The sequence below is a fragment of the Hipposideros armiger genome, unplaced genomic scaffold (assembly GCF_001890085.2).
Source record: "Hipposideros armiger isolate ML-2016 unplaced genomic scaffold, ASM189008v1 scaffold_87, whole genome shotgun sequence".
Lineage (NCBI taxonomy): Eukaryota > Metazoa > Chordata > Mammalia > Chiroptera > Hipposideridae > Hipposideros > Hipposideros armiger.
This window is the reverse complement of record NW_017731437.1, coordinates 1,698,859-1,719,776: the sequence shown is the minus strand read 5'-3', so window position 1 is coordinate 1,719,776 and position 20,918 is coordinate 1,698,859. Positions and strand designations below refer to the sequence as shown.

General features: G+C 40.6%; 1 protein-coding gene across 6 annotated transcripts; it reads right to left on the bottom strand.

The window, feature by feature from the left end:
- Nucleotides 1-148: 148 nt before the first annotated feature.
- Nucleotides 149-20,898, bottom strand: MFSD11 (major facilitator superfamily domain containing 11). Of its 6 annotated transcripts, none has more exons than XM_019644258.1 (14): nt 20,843-20,898; nt 20,113-20,283; nt 19,553-19,608; nt 17,851-17,958; nt 17,183-17,262; nt 16,964-17,060; nt 15,848-15,906; nt 15,169-15,313; nt 13,804-13,844; nt 6,527-6,592; nt 5,110-5,235; nt 2,550-2,724; nt 1,719-1,854; nt 149-1,210 (listed from the first exon to the last, which is right to left on the bottom strand). In XM_019644258.1, exons 2-14 carry the CDS (start codon nt 20,206-20,208, stop codon nt 1,046-1,048), a joined length of 1,350 nt encoding a protein of 449 aa, XP_019499803.1. In that variant the 5' UTR covers nt 20,209-20,283; nt 20,843-20,898; the 3' UTR covers nt 149-1,045. The 6 variants fall into 6 exon arrangements, with proteins under 6 accessions (XP_019499803.1, XP_019499804.1, XP_019499802.1 ...); XM_019644259.1 differs by having other exon boundaries at nt 20,852-20,869; XM_019644257.1 differs by lacking the exon at nt 20,843-20,898 and adding an exon at nt 20,777-20,833.
- Nucleotides 20,899-20,918: the final 20 nt, after the last annotated feature.

Sequence of the window (20,918 nt, the reverse complement as noted above, 5' to 3'; positions counted from 1 at the left end):
GGGGGGGGGGGGGGGACACGACTGCTAACAGGCATGGGGGTTCTGTTCTTTTTGAAGTGATGAAAATGTTCTGGAATTAGATCATGGTGATAGCTTTACAACTATGTGAATATACTAAAAACAAACAAACAAACACCTTTAAATTGTATACTTTAAAATGGTGAATTTATGGTTTCTAAATTATATGTCAATTAAAAATTTTTAAGCAAGTTCTTATGGAGAAAGTTAACATTTCCAAGTAAATATGTCCCCAAATAGTTACATGGCATTCCGGCCTGTGTGTGGAATGAATGGTGTCTGCTACATGACGACAGCCTGCCACCTGATCTCAGGTCTTTTTCTTGCATTGCATCTTCTCAGAAAATTACTAGCAAAAATCCTCCTCCAGTAAATGTGTTTGGTTTTTCAATGTGTTTTTGTTCATTTACAAATGTCAGATTGCTGTTTTTAAGACTTAAGACAATTTTTACTTCATTTTACAATACTTAACTCGCCGGTCCTTGCTACAAACTAACTGCAAGGTACAAAAACTTATCCAACACATTTAAAGAGGAATAAAGTGCAGATCTTTTCAAAGATGGGATTCCATTTCAGCATCTCAATATTTATTGAAATATCATTACCAGACACATATGTGCGGTGCCATATGCTCCCTATTATTACATAGTAACACATACTTGATACCCAGCAAGAATCCCTACATGAAAGATGGCCTAGTATTTTGAATCGAGGCGAGATCTTTCAAAGAAACATGAGGGAGAGGAAAACATTTACGGTCTATAACATGATTATAAGGAACTTGAGATAGATGAAGTGAAAGACATCTTTGAACAATTACAACTGACAGAACAGGTTTCCCTTATTCTCTTGTTTGAACAGCTAATATCTGTAAACTTGACTACCAACTCTGGCAGAGTTAGCAGTCTCAGGCCCTTGATTTTCCCCTACTAACCATCATCCAATGTATTGTGAAAATGAAAGGAGGCTTCTACAGCCAAGCTCTGTCAGTCAGCTGTGTTGTCTGAAGAGGCATGCCTCCTCTCCCTCAAATACTTCGGTAGTCAGAGCCCCGGGCTACAATGGCGGCAGCTTCCCACTCCACAGCGAAGAATGAAACCGTTCCGAAAAACCCAAATATCACCATGAGCAGGAGTTGCCAATGGAGGAGAAGGTAGTTACTGTAGAAAAATGCCACGGCTGCACAAATGGACTAAGAATAAAGAAAACAAATCACAAAATGCATGCAGGTGACCCAGGCTCCACCATTAGCCCCACCACTCTCGGACCCACAGCTTTCTGTGGCTGGCGGTGCTCTCTGCTCTTTGTGCGTCCAGGTGGGATTTCATGTGTCACTAGCTCACAGACATGCCCCATAAACACCTGTTGAGAGCTGGTAACAATCAAGTAAGCTACAACCTCTGTTATTTAAAATAGCATTTTGTGAAAAACTGGGGCAATAAAAAAATGTACATACACAGTGAGAAGTACTATGAATGAATTCTGGTATTTAAGGAAGGAAGTCTCAAATCTGAGCTGTAGAGACTCAGATTAAATGTAAAATGCGAAAAAAGTGTGTGGAGGGGGTCACACTACTCACCGCTTCCTAATTCTAATCACAAATCCTTTTAAAGGACATCCCTGACTTCCATTTAAGGAATACTAAGAAAACAAAGTTAAAGCACTAAAAAAAGGGACCCACAATCTGAAGAAGAGGTTACCTGAACAAACTTAAAGACTGCAAAAGCTGGTGCACTGTCTTCAGAATAGAGGAAACCTAAAATACTGAGCAGCTGGGTGTTGAAGCAGCTGTCTCCAAGACCCAGCAAGAAACTGCAGAAGATGGCGACTTCTTTGCTGAATAAAGTAAAAATTAATTTAGGATGAGTATTAACAATATTTGCTAGAGACATTTAAAATGTAAAAGCAACTCACCCACAAAAGCATTTTACTTTCAAGTTTTTAACACTTTGAAACAAGAATAAATCCTGGAATTTACAAAGGAAGAATTTATGCTCAACCTTCACAGTCTAGCAAGCTCAGGCTATAACTATGTGGGAATGGAATACTGTGTTTTGGGCAGGGCTGCCCTTAGCATGCAGATCTAGATATAAATGTCTCAGCCATAACGAATGTAAGTACAATAAAACAATATCCTCAAAACTTAGAGCATCTGCTTTGGAAGGATGGGCTGGCCAGCCCAGCTGGCAAATTACCCCTGGTTCCTCACTGTTGTTCCTCAAGGCTCTATCTTCTAGAGATTTCACTGCTCAAAACAGCAGAGCTATAAAATTCAAATCAGATACTTATGTGCTCCTTCATAAAGCAAGGAAAAGATTTAGTGGGGAGAAAGGTTAAAACGAACAATTACAAAAATAACGAAATTCTCCATGGGTTCCTATTTAAAGTCATTCTGGCTCCATTAACACTTGACAGGCGACCTTTTAAAGATAACAGACTTTCAGAAAAGCATTAACTGCTCCATTTTAAATGTCTGGCCATCGTATCTTCCACCCTTCCTTAAATTACTGGAAAAATGATGGTCACTATACCTGGATTGGATGTAGGCACTGCTATCAGTCCCCTCAACAGGAGCAATAGGGGCGTCCCCAGGCATGTTGAGGAATATCAGATAAAAAGCTATAAAATGCACCAGGATGCCCAACAGCACCACTGGATTTCTACCGAAACGATTATTCTTGCTCAGCAGACCAAAGAGGCTTCCACCTATAAAATCAATGAAGTAGAGAACAGAAAAACTCAAGATCAAGTTAATAAATCAAAATCATGGTTCTTTGAAAAAATAAATACAACAGAAAAACCAATAGCTAATTTAATCAAGGACAAATATACAAAATAAGAATTAACTATTGAAACAGAAGAAATTTTAAAAATCAGAACAGACTTCTAGGAAAGATGGAATAACCGGGAAGGATTTAAAAAAACCCTGCCTTAGAAAAATATGAAGCAATGGTTTCATAGAGACAGGATATCAGGCAACAAAGGGCTGTGATCCCTGAGAGACAGGAAACAAGTGAGGTGAGCCCTACAAGTACCCCCTCCTGTCCCCCACTGCCGGAGGAGAGGGGCTCCAGGCTGCAGCTACAGACAGGGAAGGCAGGTGGAGTTGGGGAGACAGAGCTGGGAGTCTGGGGATACAAGGTGGCGAGAGTTCCCAGGACAGGGTATCAGAAAGGACAACTGCCCAGAGGGACAATTGTGGAGATCTGCAGAGGGTTCCCCGAGTCTTCACTGAGTGCTGACCAGCACACAACATGAGTGAATCAGCAGAGGCCCAGGCAAGGGCCGTCCCAGGGGGTTAGAGGCATTTGTGTCCTGCCCTTGGCTGGGAACTGTGCCTGGTCCCGCCAGCCAGAATGGAAATCTTGTGGTTCACAGCACTGGGTGTACACAGCACGGTCTACCCTCAGGAGGGAGAAATTTCAGTCCCAGTCAGCATTGCTCTGGTCCTATCCAACAAATTGTAAAAGCAGAACCCGAAAGAATCATGCTGTTTCCAAGAAAATAAACCGCATCCAAGAACACAGCTCGAGGATATTGATGGGACTACAAGAACATCAGCACCCAATGAGGCAGAGGTCTGGTATCCGCAACATTACCAGGCATGCAAAGCAGCAGGAAGACAGGACCCATCAGGAGGAGAAAGCTCAGTCAAACGCAGAGTTATTACAGGACCCAGCAATTCGAGGCCCTGGTGTGTATCCACCCAACAGAAAAGAAAACATCTGTTCACATAAAAACTGTACACAGATGTTCACGGCAGCATTAGTCATAATGGCCCCAAACCCAAATGTCCATCAAATGACAAATGAATAAAATGTGGTATATCCATGTAATTAAATAGTATCTGGTAATAAAGAGGAATGAAAACTGCTAAAACCTTGAAGACATTATGCTAAGAAGCCAGACACAAGAGACCACATACTGTATTATTCCATTTACATGAAATGTCCAGAATAAGCCATAGAGAAAGAAGGGACATTAGCAGTTGCCTGGGGAAGGGTGATAAAATGTTCTAAAATTAGATTGTGGTGATGGCGGTACAACCCTGTGACTATACTAAAAAACACTTTAAATGGATGAATAAAATGGCATGGGAATTATATCCCAATAAAGTCGTAAAAAAACTGCATCAGACTATCACCGATGTTAGAAAGAGCAAAGACATTAAAGCAATGATTACAACTGTATTCCACAGGTTCAAATGTTTATATACTTGTGCTGTTCAGGTGTTGCCAACAAAGGAGGAAACACAAACCAACAGTCCGCTCCCTCCACAGTGCTTATCACCATCTGACACTCTAAGCTGCCTGTGCTTTTTATCATCTGTGTTCTTCGCCAAGAGTATAAGCTCCTTGTGGGCAGAGTCTGTTTTGTTCACAATGGATACACAACAAATATTTGTTGAATTGGTAAGTTCCTCATATGTGACACAGTATCCAATATACTGCAAGTGCCGAATAAATCTTTTTTGAATCAGGTGTCCCTGTCAACCATACCAGTGTTTATGCTAATGAGGCGATTCTGGAGGGGAGCTGGGGTGACCCTAGAAAGCTTCAGGATGGGGGCTGGTTGCCAAAAGGACTAAGCCTTGATTAGAGAGTTGGAACTTTCAGCCCCACAATCTCGGGGAGGGGAGAAGGGCTGGCGATTGAATTCAATCACCAAGGCCAGTGAATTAATCAATCATGCCTCCATGATGAAACTTCCATAAAACCCCCTAAATGACAGGTTTGGGAGGGTGCCACATCTGTACTCCACGGGGACAGAGGTCCTGCGCTCGGGACCCTAAACAGCCAGCTGGTGTCAGAAATTCAGGGGTTCCAAGACACTTTCCTGAGTATTTTAAGAGGAAAAGCTGGGAGAGACCCTGTGTTTTCCTATTCATGGCTTGGTCTGTGAGTTATTTGGCTAATGTTTTATAAATTTGTTACGTTAGAACAGTGATTAAAAAAAAAAGACATACCCATTTGGGTAAAAACAAGCAGGGAAAAAGAAATTCAAGGACAGAGAGGTAAAATAAAGCACAACTAAAATTTTTATTATAACTATAAAAAACTGATTTCATGCAAAAACTTTTTTTAAACCAACCTAAAATTTCTCCAATGCCGATAAAAATGCCAGAAAGTCCAATGAGGCTCTTCTCTTCTACTCCAAATTTATTTACAGCGCCGATACAGGTTCCATATACACCAGAGAAGAAAGTCAATTCCAGACCTTTCAGGGGGCAAAAAGTCTGATTTAAATGAAGTACACATTCACAGTCTCCCTTTCCTAGTTTTTCTTCATGTCTAATAGGATTTGAGCTATATACCTATAAAACAAACACATAACACAAAACTCACTTGGGCTGAAATATTACTCCCAAACAGAGCATGTTTATGCTACATAACTGATGAAATGGAGTTAGCCACAAGATGGTAGTTGTCACACATTTCAGATAAAATATAAAACTCAAATAAGCAAAGCCATCCTTGTGTTAAAAAAAAAGGTCCCTCTGTCTGTGGATGGGATGGACAGAGGATATAATTAACATAAATTTGTAACACTGAATACGAAAGTGTTCATGCTCATTATCAATAGCTTTCCGAGGGAACAGGAAGGCAAGTGTGGAAAACCAATATGTACGTACTACCCACTTTTGCTTAAAGGCACAATAATGTTTAAATTAAACCCTTTTTCCCAGGAAAAGAAATTTAAAAAATTAGGGCAGATCAATGTAAGTCCTGATTCCTTAATGCTACAAACCTTAGCTGAATTTTAAGGATGTTTAATATTTAGTCTATTTATCCTAAAAAGCAAGTGTCTATGCCTCTGAGGCATATAAAGACAATAGTGGTAACTGGCACATCACAGCGCTGTTTAAAAGGAAATAGACTTCCTCATCATTCTTATGATATAAGAGTGCTCCACCCAGTATCACATCAGTCACCTACGTGACCAGTGGTAAGCCACAAAGCTCATTCCTTCTGATTAGAAATTATCTTAATCTATACCAAACTATATTTACTCCTGGTTATTTTCTACAGTGCTCCACTTTGCCCTAAGGTCACAACCCTGCGTAGAATGCTCCCACACTGAATTTCGGCTGGCGGGCTTTTTACTTCCACCAGTTGAACATGGCAGGTCATGTTGGGCTAGTGCCAGGCTAAACTTTAAGGTCTGGTCGTTTCTCTTTTTGCCCTCTTTGGGGCTTCTAGCCACTGAGAAGTCTGTGTCCAGAGGGGAAATCATGAGGGAGGGGGTCATGCAGCTGCCCTGAGATGACCTGGAGAGATGGAGACCCAGCCTGTCATCTGACCCCTTCAGACATGCAAAGGGAACTCTTAGAATTTTCGAGCCCCAGCTGCCTTCTATCAGCATCCACACGAGACCCCCACTGAAACCATCAGAAGCACCTTTCAGCCGAGCCCAGTGAATGCACAGAACTATGAGAAAAAATAATAAAGAATGGTTTGGGGCCTTCATTGCAGCAACAGAAAACCAAAACAGGACTTAATCGCATTACCTGTATAAGCAGTTGTAATACTGAGAAGCAGCATCTCCTTGGTGACACATAACTTAAGAGACTTTTCTGCAAAAAAAGAAAACCATTTAGGAGTACTTAACTAGATTTTAATTAAAGAGAAATTCTAAAACATGTATTCAAGCAAAACACCCCTTTGTCAAATACACCGGGACAAAGGTCAATGATTAAAATGCGTAAGGTACGAACTTAAGCTGCTCTATAAATAAATGTTTATTTCAACTGCTTATATAGTCTAGAGTACTGTTTTCTAAAACACATTCTCCAGCTCTAATTACCTCTGAGCTCTAACAACCATGGAACAGAGAAAAGAAATAGAATCAAACAAATACCAGAATATTCCAGCACACTGGATTAAAGGTTAGGCTCCTAACGGAGCCAGCCTGGGGAAAGTGCTGACTTCCCTCAGGAGCTACCGGGGCAGCTTTCCAGCCCGAATGGAGATCGGAGTCACCGGGAGCTTGCTGACCACAGCAGCCGGGGTTGCGCTTCCTGAGATGGTTGCTCTGGGTCTGAGAACTGAGACTTCGGTTCTGCATATTTGTTGTGATCACTTTAATGTTTGCTTTTACGCTGCTAGATTTAGTTGAAATCTGACACGGAAAAATGCATTTCTAAAAACTGCAAGTTTTAACTGTCTTTCTGAATCTGCTCACATTTCATAATTTAAGGTCATTACTCTAGTATCCTAAACTGACAGTGAGTGGATCCACATAGGTCACAAACACTCTGTCCTGAATTTCTCCGTGTGCAAAAGGGGATACTTTCTTTATTTTCACTGAAATGTAGTCAGACTAAATGCAGCAAGATATTTCCACCAATCATTTTTACCTATTTCCAGGGGGGAAAAATACATGATCAATACAATGTTTAAAACAATATTTTTAATTAATTTAAAAATTACATTAGCGAACTGTGTTTGGTTTTAAATAATCAAAAGATTTAGCTTTCAGAATCTAGTATGATACTATAAATGGTGGATACATGTCATTATACATTTGTCCAAACCCAGAAAATGTTCACCAAGGTGAATCCTCCGGTAAACTGTGGACTCGGGGTGATGGTAATGTGTCCACGCAGGTTCATCCATTGTAACAAATGTCCCACTCTGGTGGGAGCTGTTGACAATGGGTGAGGCTGTGCAGGTGTGGGCAGGGGGTAGATGGGAAATCTCTGTACCTTCCTTTCAATTTTGCTGTGAACATAAAACTGCTCTAAAAAATTCATCTCTCTGTCCACACACAACAACAACATAATCTATTAGCCGAAATCGACAAACTGATCCTAAAATTCATATGGAAATTCAAGGGACCCACAATAGCCAAAACAATCTTGAAAAAGAACAAAGTTGGAGGACTCGCACTTTCCAATTTCAAAACTTACAGGGCTGGCCGAGTGGCTCAGTTGGTTAAAAGCTTGCCCAAGAGTGTGAGCGCTGAGCAACAGGGTCACCGGTTCGATTCCCACATGGGCCAGTGACACTGCACCTGAGCTGAGCTGCCGCTGAGCTGCCAACAGGAGGCAGGATGGCTCAGCTGGTGAGAACATGTTCTCCTAACAACAAGGCTGCCGGTTTGAATCGTGGGCTATGCCCACCCACAACTAAAGACTGAACTCAGCACCTTGAGCTGAGCTGCCGCCCGGGTGGCTCAATGGATACGGCGTGAGCTCTTAACAACAAGGATGCTGGTTTAACTCCCACATGGGATGGTGGCTACGCTCACCCACAACTAATTGAACACAGCACGTTGAGCTGAGCAGCGCAATTGGACTTGGAGCTGAGCTTGCTGCGCCTTCTAAGATTGAAGGACAACAACTTGGCTGTTCCCCTTCCCCAGTTCCCCCAAAAAGAAAATCTAAAAAAAATAAAAAAACAACTTACAATAATCAACACAGCACATACTGGCATTAAGGACAGACATATATCTAGAAATAAATTCTTACTTTTAAAGTCAATTGATTTTCAACACAATTCAAGGGGGTAAAAACCATCTTTTCAACAGATAGTGCTGGGACAACTGGATGTCCACATGTAAAAGAATGAAGTTGGTCTCCTACCTACCTCATAACATACACAAAAATAACTCAAAATGAATCACAGACCCAAATGTAAGTGCTAAAACTATACAACTCCTAGAAAAAATATAGAAGTACATATTTGTGACCTGAGCAAAGCCTTCCTAGGACACCAAATGAAAAAGATAAATAAATTAGGCTTCATAAAAAATTAACACATTGAGGATGGGGCATTTAAATGCATAGACGCGAATCTGCATCACTGGTCCACATGTGTTAAAAACTTTTGTGCTTCAAAAGTTACCATCAAGAAAATGCAAAGTCAATGGGAGAAAATATTTGCAAGTCATATACATGGGACTTTTATCTGGAATATATATAGAATACTTACAGTTTAATAATAAAAAGACAAATAACCCAAGTAAAAAATGAGCAAAGGATATAAGCAGATGTTTCTCCAAAGAGATGCAAATGGCCTATAAGCATTAGGGAAATGCAAATCAAAACCATGAGATACCACTTTACAACCATTAGAATGGCGATAATAAAAAATGCAGATAGGGCCAGACGAGTAGCACGTTGGTTAAGAGCTGGCTTTGGACGCCAGCTCTGAGCGCAGGGCCCCAGTTTGGATCCCACACAAGAGCCAGTGACGCTGCGCCCTCTACAGCTAAGATGGTGAACAGCTCAACCTAGAGCTGGGCTGCCATGAGTCACTCTGGTCATGGCATAGGCTGCAGCCCCTGCTGCAGTGGGCTGCCATAAGCTACCGTGAGTGGCCGGCAGCCAGCGTGAGTGGACAGCAGCTGGTGTGAGTTGCCAAGAGCCACCGTGAGCAGCCATCCAGAGGCCGGCGACTGATCTGCCTCACCCAGGAAGAGCGCAATGATAATACCAACATGGGCCAGTGAAGTGACGTCCTCCACAACTAGACTGAAGAACCAAAGAACAGCAACTTGTCTGTTCCCCTTCCCCAATTCCCCAACACTGTTCCCATCCCCCAATTTCCCAATGAAATCTTAAAAAAAAATGCAGATAACAACTCATGGATGTGAAGAAACTGGAATCCTCGTACACTGCTGGTGGAGATGTAATATGCTACAGCCACTTTTGAAAACAATCTGGTAGTTCCTCAAAAGCTTAACCACAAAGATACCACGTGACCTAGCAATCCCACCACTCCTAGGTATATATCCAAGAGATCTGAAAACATATATCCATATAAAAACTTGTACACAAATATTCATAGCAGCATTACTCATACCTAAAAACTAGAAACCACCCAAACTTTATAAGATGCTATAACATGAACTTTGAAACCATTATGCTGGATAAAAGAAACCCATCACAGAAGACCACATATTGTATGATTCCATTAATATAAAATGCCCAGGATAGGCGAATCCATAGGGATAGAAAGTAGATTAAGGGATGGAGGTTGTGGGGAGAGAATGGGAAGTGATTGCTAATGAGTACAGGGATTCTTTTGGGGGTTGATAAACAGGTTCTAAAATGGATTGTGGAGACAAGTACACAACTCTGTGAAATCTACTAAAAACGAGTGAACTGTATACTTTACATGGGTGAATTGCATAGTATGTGACTTATATCTCAAGGTATCCTAGTAAGGGAAAAAAACCCATAATCTAATACCGTAATGGGTCTCCTTCCAGACTTTTCCTATTTTTTTAAATAAAAACAGATTCCACTAGATATATACTATTTTATAATTTGTTTTCTCATAATAGAGAAAATATTTTCTAACATCCATAGTGATCATTTTAATTTCTAGGGTAACCTATTGTACAGGTGTACAGTTTCTCACTAATATAGACATCTTAGTAGTTAAACCTTGACAAAAATTCTTAATTATGTCCTGAGGATAATCCTATTAGTGGAATTGCTGGGGTAAAGGAACAAACATTTTAAGGCTTTTGATGCTTACTGATAAATAAACCACTCTTCAGAAAGTAACACAAGCGCATATTCTTATCAGCAGTGTGGTCTTATACATGTAAATACCTACCCCCCCATAGTACTGAGAATTATCTTTGTCTTTTGAAATTTGATAGAAACTTTCTAATATGCATTTCTTATACTTACACTATAATAATTTCCCAATGTTTATAAAATGTCTATTTTCTATGGAACTGTTTATGCTTTTCTTATTGGTTCATAACACTCTTTATCACATATTGCAAATGTTTTCCCAGCCATTTTAAAGTCATTAGGTTGGGGTTTTTTTTAAGATTTTTTTTTTATTATTGGGGAATTGGGGGAAGGGGAACAGACAAGTTGCTGTCGTTTTGTTCTTCAGCTTAGTTGTGGAGGACGTTGCTTCACTGGCCCAAGTTGGCACCATCATTGCACTCTTCCCGGGCGAGGCAGATCAGTAGCCGGCTTCTGGACGGCCGCTCACGGCGGCTGCTGGCCGCTCACGCTGGCTGCTGGCTACATACGGTAGCCCATGGCAACCCACTGCCACAGGGGCTGCAGCCTATGCTGTCGCAGGCGACTCATGGCAGCTCAGCTCCAGGTTGAGCTGTTGTTCAGCATCTTAGCCGTAGAGGGCAGTGTCACTGGCCCTCATATGTGGGATCCGAACTGGGGCCCTCTGGCGTCCCAAGCCAGCTCTTAACCAACGCGCCACTCGGCCGGCCCTCATTGAGGTTGTTTTGAGAGATTGAAATTTTATATTTTAGGTAACCAAAGAGTGTTCTTTTCCCTTACTGTTTAACAGACCTGCTTGAAAGGCTTTTCTCTACCCAGTTAATTTCTTCAATTGCTTTTATGGTTTCCTTTTTATATTTAACCTACCTGGAATTACAGTGCAAGAGAGGAAGCATATAGGATAGGAATCTATACATTCTTCTATGCAGCCAGCTACCTAACCTTGCTTAAGAGTCTTTTTTATTGTATTCTCTTTTCCCATATGGACATGGATCTGATTTAGACTTTAGGCCTCCTGCCCTTTCTATTCCAATGTTTTCAAATAAATTCCTAATAGGTTTTAATATTTATTAGGGAAAGTCTTTCTTCTCCTTTTTAAAAATTCTCTGGGCCATTCTCAGATGTTTATTCCTTCAGGTGAATTTTAGGTCATTTCATCAAGACCAAAAAATAAATTTAAAATTTCACTAAAATTTTCTAGAATCGCATTAAACATACCAGGGGTGCCAAAAAAAAAAAAGTATATACATGACTTGTATTCGTCTTTTATTATAGGTATTTATCAAGTATTACAATTCTAATAGTTTTTTCCTTTCTTAAAATGTGTATACATTTTTTTGGCACCCTCTGTATGTATTCTGGAGGAATTGAGAGCTTTTTTAGATAAGTAGGAAACGTTTCTGCACAACATCCGTCATAGCATCAACTGAAGAAATGTATGATTGAATAATACATGAAACTCTGGCCCACAGACAAATTACTTGAAGCCTGGCCATTCTTCCTCTTCCTCTTTGCCTGTGGCTTCCTGCCACCACAGAACCGCATGTCACTCCCCAAATGCTCAGGAACCATCTCCTGAATCTGCTTGCCCTACAGCACCTTAGATGCCGGACCTTTTTTGGCTGCTGCCTTCTTTCTCCCCATTCAGATCTGACAATCCAATATCCTATTACTCCTGACCCCCACCAAGTAAACAACTAACTCCACGATGAAAAGCACACAGCTCTAATTGTGTCAGTGCCTCATTCCATAGACAGAGACGTGGAGGCAAAGGTCGTATAACTATCTAGGAGGGGCATCCTGAATCTGGTTAATATCAACAGACAGCCAGAAAGCGGGGTTTAGTAACAGGGCAGAGAAGCTGCCTCCCCAAAGCTGAACCAACCATCCCATAGCCTGAAGATTCTTTTCCTGGCTCCATGCTCGCCAAATAAACCAATGTGGCTTTCTAGGCCCCAATAACACGAAGGAAATATCCATGAAAGGGCTCACTGAAAACTATAACATGCCATCATAAATGGTTAACTGTGATTTCTGTGAGTTTGTTTAGCTTGAGTCCTTTCCCCTCTGGGCCCTCTGATCAATAATAGGACTTCTGACAAACGCGTTTCCAGACCTGCAGAGCTGAAAGCCAGGCCTTGGACTGTGGTGACCTTCCTTCCATCTTGCTGGGGAAAGTCAGGCTATTTCTCTTTTTAATTATAACGTATAGCCCAATTTATAATTATGCATGTATGCCTGAAATATAAGAAATGCACACAGTAAAAGCCTAATCAAACGGCCTTAACAGTGATATACTATGTATTCAAGGCTCAGATTACCACACCCACAGGCCCTTTCTAAAAAAAGAGGCTACAGGAATTCCTGGCTAAAAGTTGGCGGGCTTTGTGTCATTTGACCTAGGCCACAGCTGATGAGATCAAGAATTTGCACCCTAGCTCAAGGCAGCCTATAGGCTAGCCATATAAGTACGTGTATTTGGCCCAGTGGCCTAGGGAGGGCTTCACTGAGAGAATGTGGCCCCGAAAGGCCGATCCGTATGAGATAGTAACTACCTCAATCAGATTCACTCTCCTAGGAGACAAAGAAACTGAGAGGTGCAGGCAGAAGCAAAGAATTGACCTGTATCAGGCCTCCTTGGAACTGGAAGCCACAGTTGTCTGTTTCTGAAGGAACCACAAGACGGCCATTATGGGAAACACTGGCTCTGCCTGTCAGGCAGTTTGGGTTGGAATCCCAGCTCAGTCATGTGCTAGCGGTTTGACGCTGGGTAAATAATTTCTCTACACCTCAGTTTTCTCTTCCGTGAAATGAAAATAATGATAGGTTATATCTACAGGTTAAATGATATTCATAGAATTGTTGAGAATAAAATAAAATACATAAAGAGGTTTATCCAGCAAGAACCCTTAACAGATGACCACGATTGTTCTTCCTAACTCCTGGGTCACCAGAGCTCCCGCTCTGTTCTGAGGAGCTGTGAGTGATGCCTGAAGAAATGGCGTGTGTGTCCTCACTTTCTCATTTAAACTCCCAACTCCTGAGCTCTCTGCAGCTTCCTCATGCCTCCCTCACACACCCACTGGGGTTGTGTTGTCGGATATCACCCATCCCTCACACCCTCATGTTATAGCGGTATTTACTGAGAGGACTCATGTATTTTTGAGCAGCATACGTGGAAAAATGAAAATACTGGGGTATCGTCAAAGCAAAGTTACCAGGGGGAAAGGGAAAGGCCAGTGCTGAAGTTCTTCCCAAACAGTTTCTGCATTTCAGATACAGAAAATACTTACTAAATGCATCTACTGCCTTTGTCATATTGTTCTGGGCAGACCTAAGAAAGTAAAGAAAAACAGTTTTTTCCCCCTGAAAAGTGAAGCAAGAACAAAAAGACTATCACATTTTCATCGATGTTTGTAAAGCTTCTGTCCTCTACATGGTCTGGCAAATATCCCCAGTGCCCTTCAATGCTCCTAGCCCCCTGGAGCCACGTCCTCACTTCAGAGAAGGTGATTAAAGGGGGGTTCTTTATTAATATCGGAACACCATTCTTTCACATGAAGTTTATCGCATATATCCAGGCATGTTTTTTTCAGATATGATAGGTCAGGCAGGACAGGAATCTCCTGTACTCTGCGATCTCCACCCTGTAAAAACAACTTGTGGTAGCTCAATTTGCCACCACTCCTACAATGTAAAAAGTAAGTCCTTCCTTCAGCATAAATACTCTTCAAAAGCAATACCACCACCTGTGGTTCAAGGCTAGGGGCAGCATAATGTACTGATGAAAAACGTGGGCTTCGGAGCCTGAGTCTTGCTTTGTCATCTATTAATTGCAGGGTTTTAGACAAATTACTTCATTTCTTTAAGTTTTGTTTCCTCATTTATAAAATACGGACACTACCACTTATGAGAATTAGGAAAGATAATGTAATATAAGTGTAGTTGTTTACTTTGATTATCTTACCAGCCAAGAGGGTAATACCTACTTCTCCTATATCTTTAAGTGATATTGTTTACCAAAAAAAAAAAAAAAGAGAGAGTGAGAGAAACCTAATGAAGATCTAGTTGACTTAAATAAATACATTACTGATGCAAAAAAGGTAGGATGTTTTAACCAACAGGAAAACTTTTTTCCTCACCATAAAAACTCATGCCTTCCCTGGACATAAATACTATTTAGACCCTATTTAATTGATAGTACCCTCATCATGTGCTTGGATAGGATGGGATGTAGGATTCTAATTTTTTGCCCTTCAGGCCCCAAATAAAGAGAAATTGATTTATACTCTATAGACTATTAAAATACAGTCGATTCAGCAAGCACTCAGCTGCACATACTCTCAACTCAGTTCAGTGAGATATCAAAGAAAGCCATTTCTAGGATGAGAAATGCACTCATTCTATAATAAGCCCCCTGAGGGCCTGGAGGCGTGGGCTGGGGCAAAGCTACCTCCCTGGCCTCTGTCTACCTTCCTTTTCCTTCTTCCTCCCCCGCAAGGTTTCCTTTACCTTCTTCCCCACATTTACTTTAAAACTTTTCCCTCATATCTGCTCAAGATCAGGTATCAGTTGGGGCTATAAAAAGGTTGGTCATCTCTAAACTAGATCTACTCAAAATATATTTTCAAATAAAAGGAACGTTTCCAACTTCTTACTCGTTGACGTCCAGGTCCTGGTCATCAGAAGACTCATCTTCTCCCAGGATGTTTGCAGAATCTGGTTTCCGAATGAGAAAGAAAAGAACTGTCCCTATGAGGCTAATCACTGTCAGGGCAATAAACACTGTTCTTCGGTCACTCTCTGGGGAGAAAAAAGAAGAAAGTAGATAGCGCTGACCATGCAAACAACTGCAGAGTTATTATGATGTTCAGAGCTTGTGTCTGTCCAAACACTTCCTTATTAATTTTTTACTTTATTGCATCAGTAAAAACCCAGGACAAGGAGATAAACTGGGTATCTCCACCTTTGTCTTTCAGTTAGAGAAATACTAATAAGCCAAGAGAAAAATAGCACAAGAACATAATCCTATTTTTCAATCAAAGAAGCGTACAAACAAAACAATTAAGAATTCAAAAGTCAGACAACTGAGTCGTATACTCATTCATAGCATAACCTTTTCCCATACCTTGAGATGTCATTTGAAGCATAGTCATTGACTATCATTGTAGCTTAATAATATAATCCAAGGACAAAAGTTACTAAAGGCTAAGATCTGAGACAACTTAAGGTACCAAGGTTCATCAGAACAATTTGAACAAAGCATAATGACTGTTTTTGTGAAACGGCTATTGTGCTTTGCACATATCTGAATAAAGCGAAATGAATAAAACAAACCTGATATTTGAGTTTTCCCTTGCCAAGCAAAATATATGTAGAGATTTCCAAAGAACAAGCTTGTGGAAAAAATGAAAGAGAGAATGTTGGGAAATTATTTTCATATTTATAGTTTTTAAACAATTTTCCATTACTTGTTAAAAAGAGAAAGATGGAGGCACATAAAATTTAAAAAGTATTTACCTGCCCTAGATCATTTAAAAGTATCAACTCCTCCCTGATTCTTTCTGAAAAACTTAACTGACCCAGATGGAGTTCAGTCTCCCTCCACGTGACAGTAACCTGATTCAGAACCACCATTCAAAGAAGTCTTGACTCACTTCGAAACATGTGATTTATTATTAGAACTCTGAAAATGACTCCCTGGAAATAAGCTTATGTTAATTCTAAAACCCTATATTTTAAGGAATCTATGAAAAAAAAATCCATGATTTAGTTATCTGCATCTAATCAGATACTTTATTTTGCACTTTCCTAGAGAAGGCATTATTCACTTGCACTCCAGTTTCTTAATATGCAACGCCTAAAACTGTCAAGCCTTATCAATGCCAACATTTTAGGCAAGATCCGTGAGGGTAAATCCTCAGGATAGATTCCATGACAGAATGATTGTTGTTGCTTTTCACTTAGGAAATATATAACATGCTGTATCATTCAGTGTTGATACAGTTAGTCTCACTTTTGAATTTAAATATATACATACATAAACAGCTAACAGGTAGGGTAGCTAGATCTGAAGGATGTGGCCTTGGGAATCCAGATAATGCTGGTTGAAATCAGATCATTTACCTAACTTTTGAGCCTGTTTTCTCCTCTCATGAGGTTGTGAAGATGACTGAAATTAAGTAATGAACCCAAAAGTCCCTGAAGTACAGCCAATGCTAAATAAATTATGGTTAATATTATTTTCTGTTTACTAATCATAAGTTCCAATGCATTTGAGGTATATCCATCCACGCATTTTAAGTAATTCTATAAAATTTTAAATCTGTATCATATGCAGCTAAGAACTTAAGTCATGGAACATGTGAGTTTTCAATTCAACAAAGGTCTAAAAAAAAAAATGGTGTGACAAAAAATATTAAAGGAAAGATTGAGCTCTAAAAGGATTATTACCTAGATTGTAAGAGTGCCCAGAAAATTCCACTGTTTCTCCCAATAGTGTGCTCATCTGAATTTATTGTCAGGCAGTTTCCTTGTGCTGTCCAAAGTACTAAAATTCAAACCAAAATGTTATCAAGGGAATGAAATCACTTAGTTTTACATACTAAACACATAAACGACACTCTTAGATAAGCCCCAGAAAATGGAGAGAATAAACTCCAAAATGCTTACCAGCAGCTGCAATTCCAATGAAAACAGAGGCTGTGTAGAAGGACCATGGGAAAGGCTGGATAAAAACGGCAATGTACATGCTAAAATATAACAGGTCAACGTATTACAGTCAAACAGTACCTGAAATAGAATGCCAATTATGCCTTCTAGGAATCAATTCTGAGCATTCTCCTCTTTTAAAATTCAACCTGTGAAGGACTTCTCCAGTGTTGAAAACAAACAAAAGGGACAAATGGGACCTACTCATTTCTTAACTTACTACTTCAAATTTGTAAAATCAGACACTGAGTGAAGGTTGGCAATTAGGCTTTGCCAATTAATCAGCATATGATGGGACTGTGGTTCCACCGCCCAGAAGAAAAGTTTAGTTACTTCATTTGAATTCCTGTCAGTCAACTCGATATAAAATAACATTATTTCACAGGAAGTTCTTTTCAGCTCTCATGGAAAGAGATTTTTGGATACTATTTTTAGTAATAGTAAAACGAAAGCAAATATACACACATCCCATCACATTAAAACTGTATGGTATCCTTGCGCGTCAAGCGGAGAGCCAAATCCCTAAAATATTGCCTATGTTCTGTTCCATCCAAGTCGGCAAGTCCCTTTATTTACTATGTGTTTGAAAGATGCTGAAAGTAAATGAGTGAAAAAATTACACTACTCACCTGTAAAATAAACCGCTAGCAAACATAGAGAGTTGAGGTCCTACAATGGCAACCACGGATGGCGTGATCAAATTTGAAGCTGAGAACACTCCATAAATAATTGCCATGCTGTACACATAACACACACAAAAACAAACAAAACAAAATTCTTGAAGCACTGTTTCAAAAGCTCATTTCTTCAAATCTACTGAGAATTTACAGATTTTTTTCGCAATAAGCATTCATGTTCTTTAGTCAGAGTTTATGATAGTTATATCCTTAAACTGAATGATACGTTAAAAGTTTTCACTTGTACAATATATTGGAAGTCTCATCAAATGTTTCTCTGAATCAGTCTGCCTTGGACAATATAGATTTTCAGATACCAGTAAATTATAATAACAACTGACGTATAACAGATGAGTATAACAGGGCTATGCCAAGTACTTTCTACATAATTCCTTTTTTACTCCTAACAGCTCTGTGAAGAAAGCACTGTCATCTCCATTTCACAGAAAAGAAAACTGAAACACAGAGGGACTAAGTAACCTGCCAAAAGTCCACCTGGCTAGCTGGTGAATGGTGGACCCAGGGTCCCATACCTGGTAATCTGACTCCAGGGGCCCAAGTCAACCAGTCTGCTCTACAAGCTTAGCCTACAACTCCTGGCAACCGCATGCAATTTTGCTGCTATAAATAACAAGCAGAGAGTTAAAACTTGCTTAATCCAGAATTGATTTAACTCAACCTAGAGTGGTCTCACTGAGCACGATTCAGCTACTGAAGAGCCAGCCCTACCTAGTATGTATGTCTTGTGACCCGGGTGACTGAAACCATTTTGAAGGTCCTGAATTTATTGACTACTAGTACATTATTCTTTGGATGTTATGAATCTCTCAAATATCAAATGTTCTTTCATTTGTTCTTTAGACTACACATGAAGATAAAGTACTACAAAAAGTTGTGGCATTACCAATCATTTAGAAAAACGGGCATTAAAACCCCTTTACTCTCAAATACCATATACAAGATCAGGCTTAGGTTAGGTAACAAAGAACCAATTAAGACTGGTGGGGTGGTGGGTAGAGGAATGACACTCAGGACGGTTGTTGGCCACAATCTAATATCTCACTGTAGAGAAATAAGAAACTATTGGTGCTTAGATACTTGTACATATTACATTGCCAGCTCCAGTCACAATGTACTAGTGACTAACGAAGTTCTTTTCACTTCATTTTCTCCTTTTGCAAAATTGACACTAACCACCTTAATAAAAATCTAAAAGCTCCTGATGACAGTATATTAATCATTACGAAATTACAAAAACAGGGAGACCAAATGTTTCAAGAATCATATAAAACATCCTCTGTTTAAGATTAGAAAGATGTAATACAATACTTGAGCGCTTATTAAATACCAGGTAATGTGCCAAGCACTTTACATGCCTTATCTGAACAAGGAAACCAGGCTCATGGAAGCAACTGGCCTAAGATAACATAGCGATTAAGTTGAGAAGCCAGGGTTTCAAACCCAGTGTCCAACTCTACATGAAACCTAAACTCATCACCTTTATTCTATTATGTTCTGCCAAACAGTCTGGATACAATGAAGAAAAAAAGCAATCACTACCAATTCAATCACAGTATTTTATCCCCAGTGATTTTGAAGGGATTTAAGCAACCACCGTAATATACAAAGTAAGCCCAAACATACAGTACAATACCTGGTATATCCACTGCCGTGAAATTCTGTGCTATTTAAGCTCCTGATGACAGTTTGCTGTGTGGAAGATAAAACTAATCAACAAACCAAAACGTTTTTGCAATCTCCCTCCCAAGTTCTTAGAATAAAGTAAAAGTCTCCAAGTTCTTAGAATAAAGTAAAAATTCAAGATGCTCAATACTTAATACTGAAAGCCGACTATGAGAGAAGAAAAAGGACTACAAAACAGAAAACAAGCCAATGATGGGGGTAGGGGGGAATCTGCTAAAACTGTCTTAACTCCCAGTATAATGCAGACCTTAATACAAACAAGAAAAAAATAGGTCAACATACAACCCCCAAATCAAATCAAAAAAATAAATGGCAGTATCACATCCGATATATTAAGAAGAAATATCTGATACATGAAGTCAAACCTAATCATAAAAAACGAGTAAGGGTAAGTGACAAAATAAAATGCGCAATTTAAGCGCACTGTTAAGATATAATTAACGTTTATTATCACTTTTGGAATGCATGATGATAGGCACTTCAAAGAAGGGCCAACAGATCCCAACTCACCGCCACATTTCCACAAGTTTGAAAGGCGGTGAACATAAACATAAAGGCAATTCCTAAAATAATGATGTTGAAAAGCTTTTTAGATTCCGGGGACATTTTGGCTCAACTCTGCCGGAGATCAGCAGCAGCCCAGGGCAGTCAGCTCTCCTCGGGGCGAACCCACTGACAATCCTGGGGAAAGAAATGAGATGGTGAGAGGAGGCAGGTCCAGGAGCAAGGTAGCCAAGCTGTCAACTTCCAGTTCTTGGATCAGAATCCCGGGCTTAGGGTGAAGTTCTCTCCATGGGCACAGTTAGCAGGTTCCTAGGATACAATCCGAGTAGGGATGAGCCCAACACCCGGAGACGCGCCAAGAACGTTGTTGCCCCACGTTGAGGGGCCCGCGAGGGGATTAGGGACCAAGGGCGAGCAGCAGCGGCCGGCGCGGCCCCGCCCGCCCGGCCCTGATTCAGTGCAGGTCAGGCGACCTGGTCACCTGACCACAGCCGTGGCGCCAGCCGCTCGCCCCGCTGGGACGTGTAGTCCCGGGAGGCCCAAAACGCGCAGGCGTATTGCACGGGCTCTCTCGCCCCCTGAGGAGGGGACAGGGGCCGAGCCCGCAGGACTGACGAAGGGGGACTGAAAGCGGAACCCAGTGAAAAAGCGGGGAATTGCCGGAGGCGACCTGAAAATGACATAGCTGGGTCTGAGGCAGCTGGGGACACAGAGAGCCAAGGGGGGGAAGGAGTACCCCTCTCACAGAGGCGGGGCTGAGAGCCGAGCAGAAAAGCTGAGTGGAACTCGGATACTGGCAAGGAAAAGAAGGC

Excerpts from the sequence above, each read along its gene's own strand:
- MFSD11 (XM_019644258.1), bottom strand. The coding sequence starts at position 20,208 with ATGTCCCCGGAATCTAAAAAGCTTTTCAACATCATTATTTTAGGAATT. Across the intron at positions 15,314-15,847 it reads AGGGAAAACTCAAATATCAG|AGAGTGACCGAAGAACAGTG; the intron begins GTTTGTTTTATT and ends TTTTCTCCCCAG. Across the intron at positions 13,845-15,168 it reads CAGGACCTGGACGTCAACGA|GTCTGCCCAGAACAATATGA; the intron begins GTAAGAAGTTGG and ends TTACTTTCTTAG.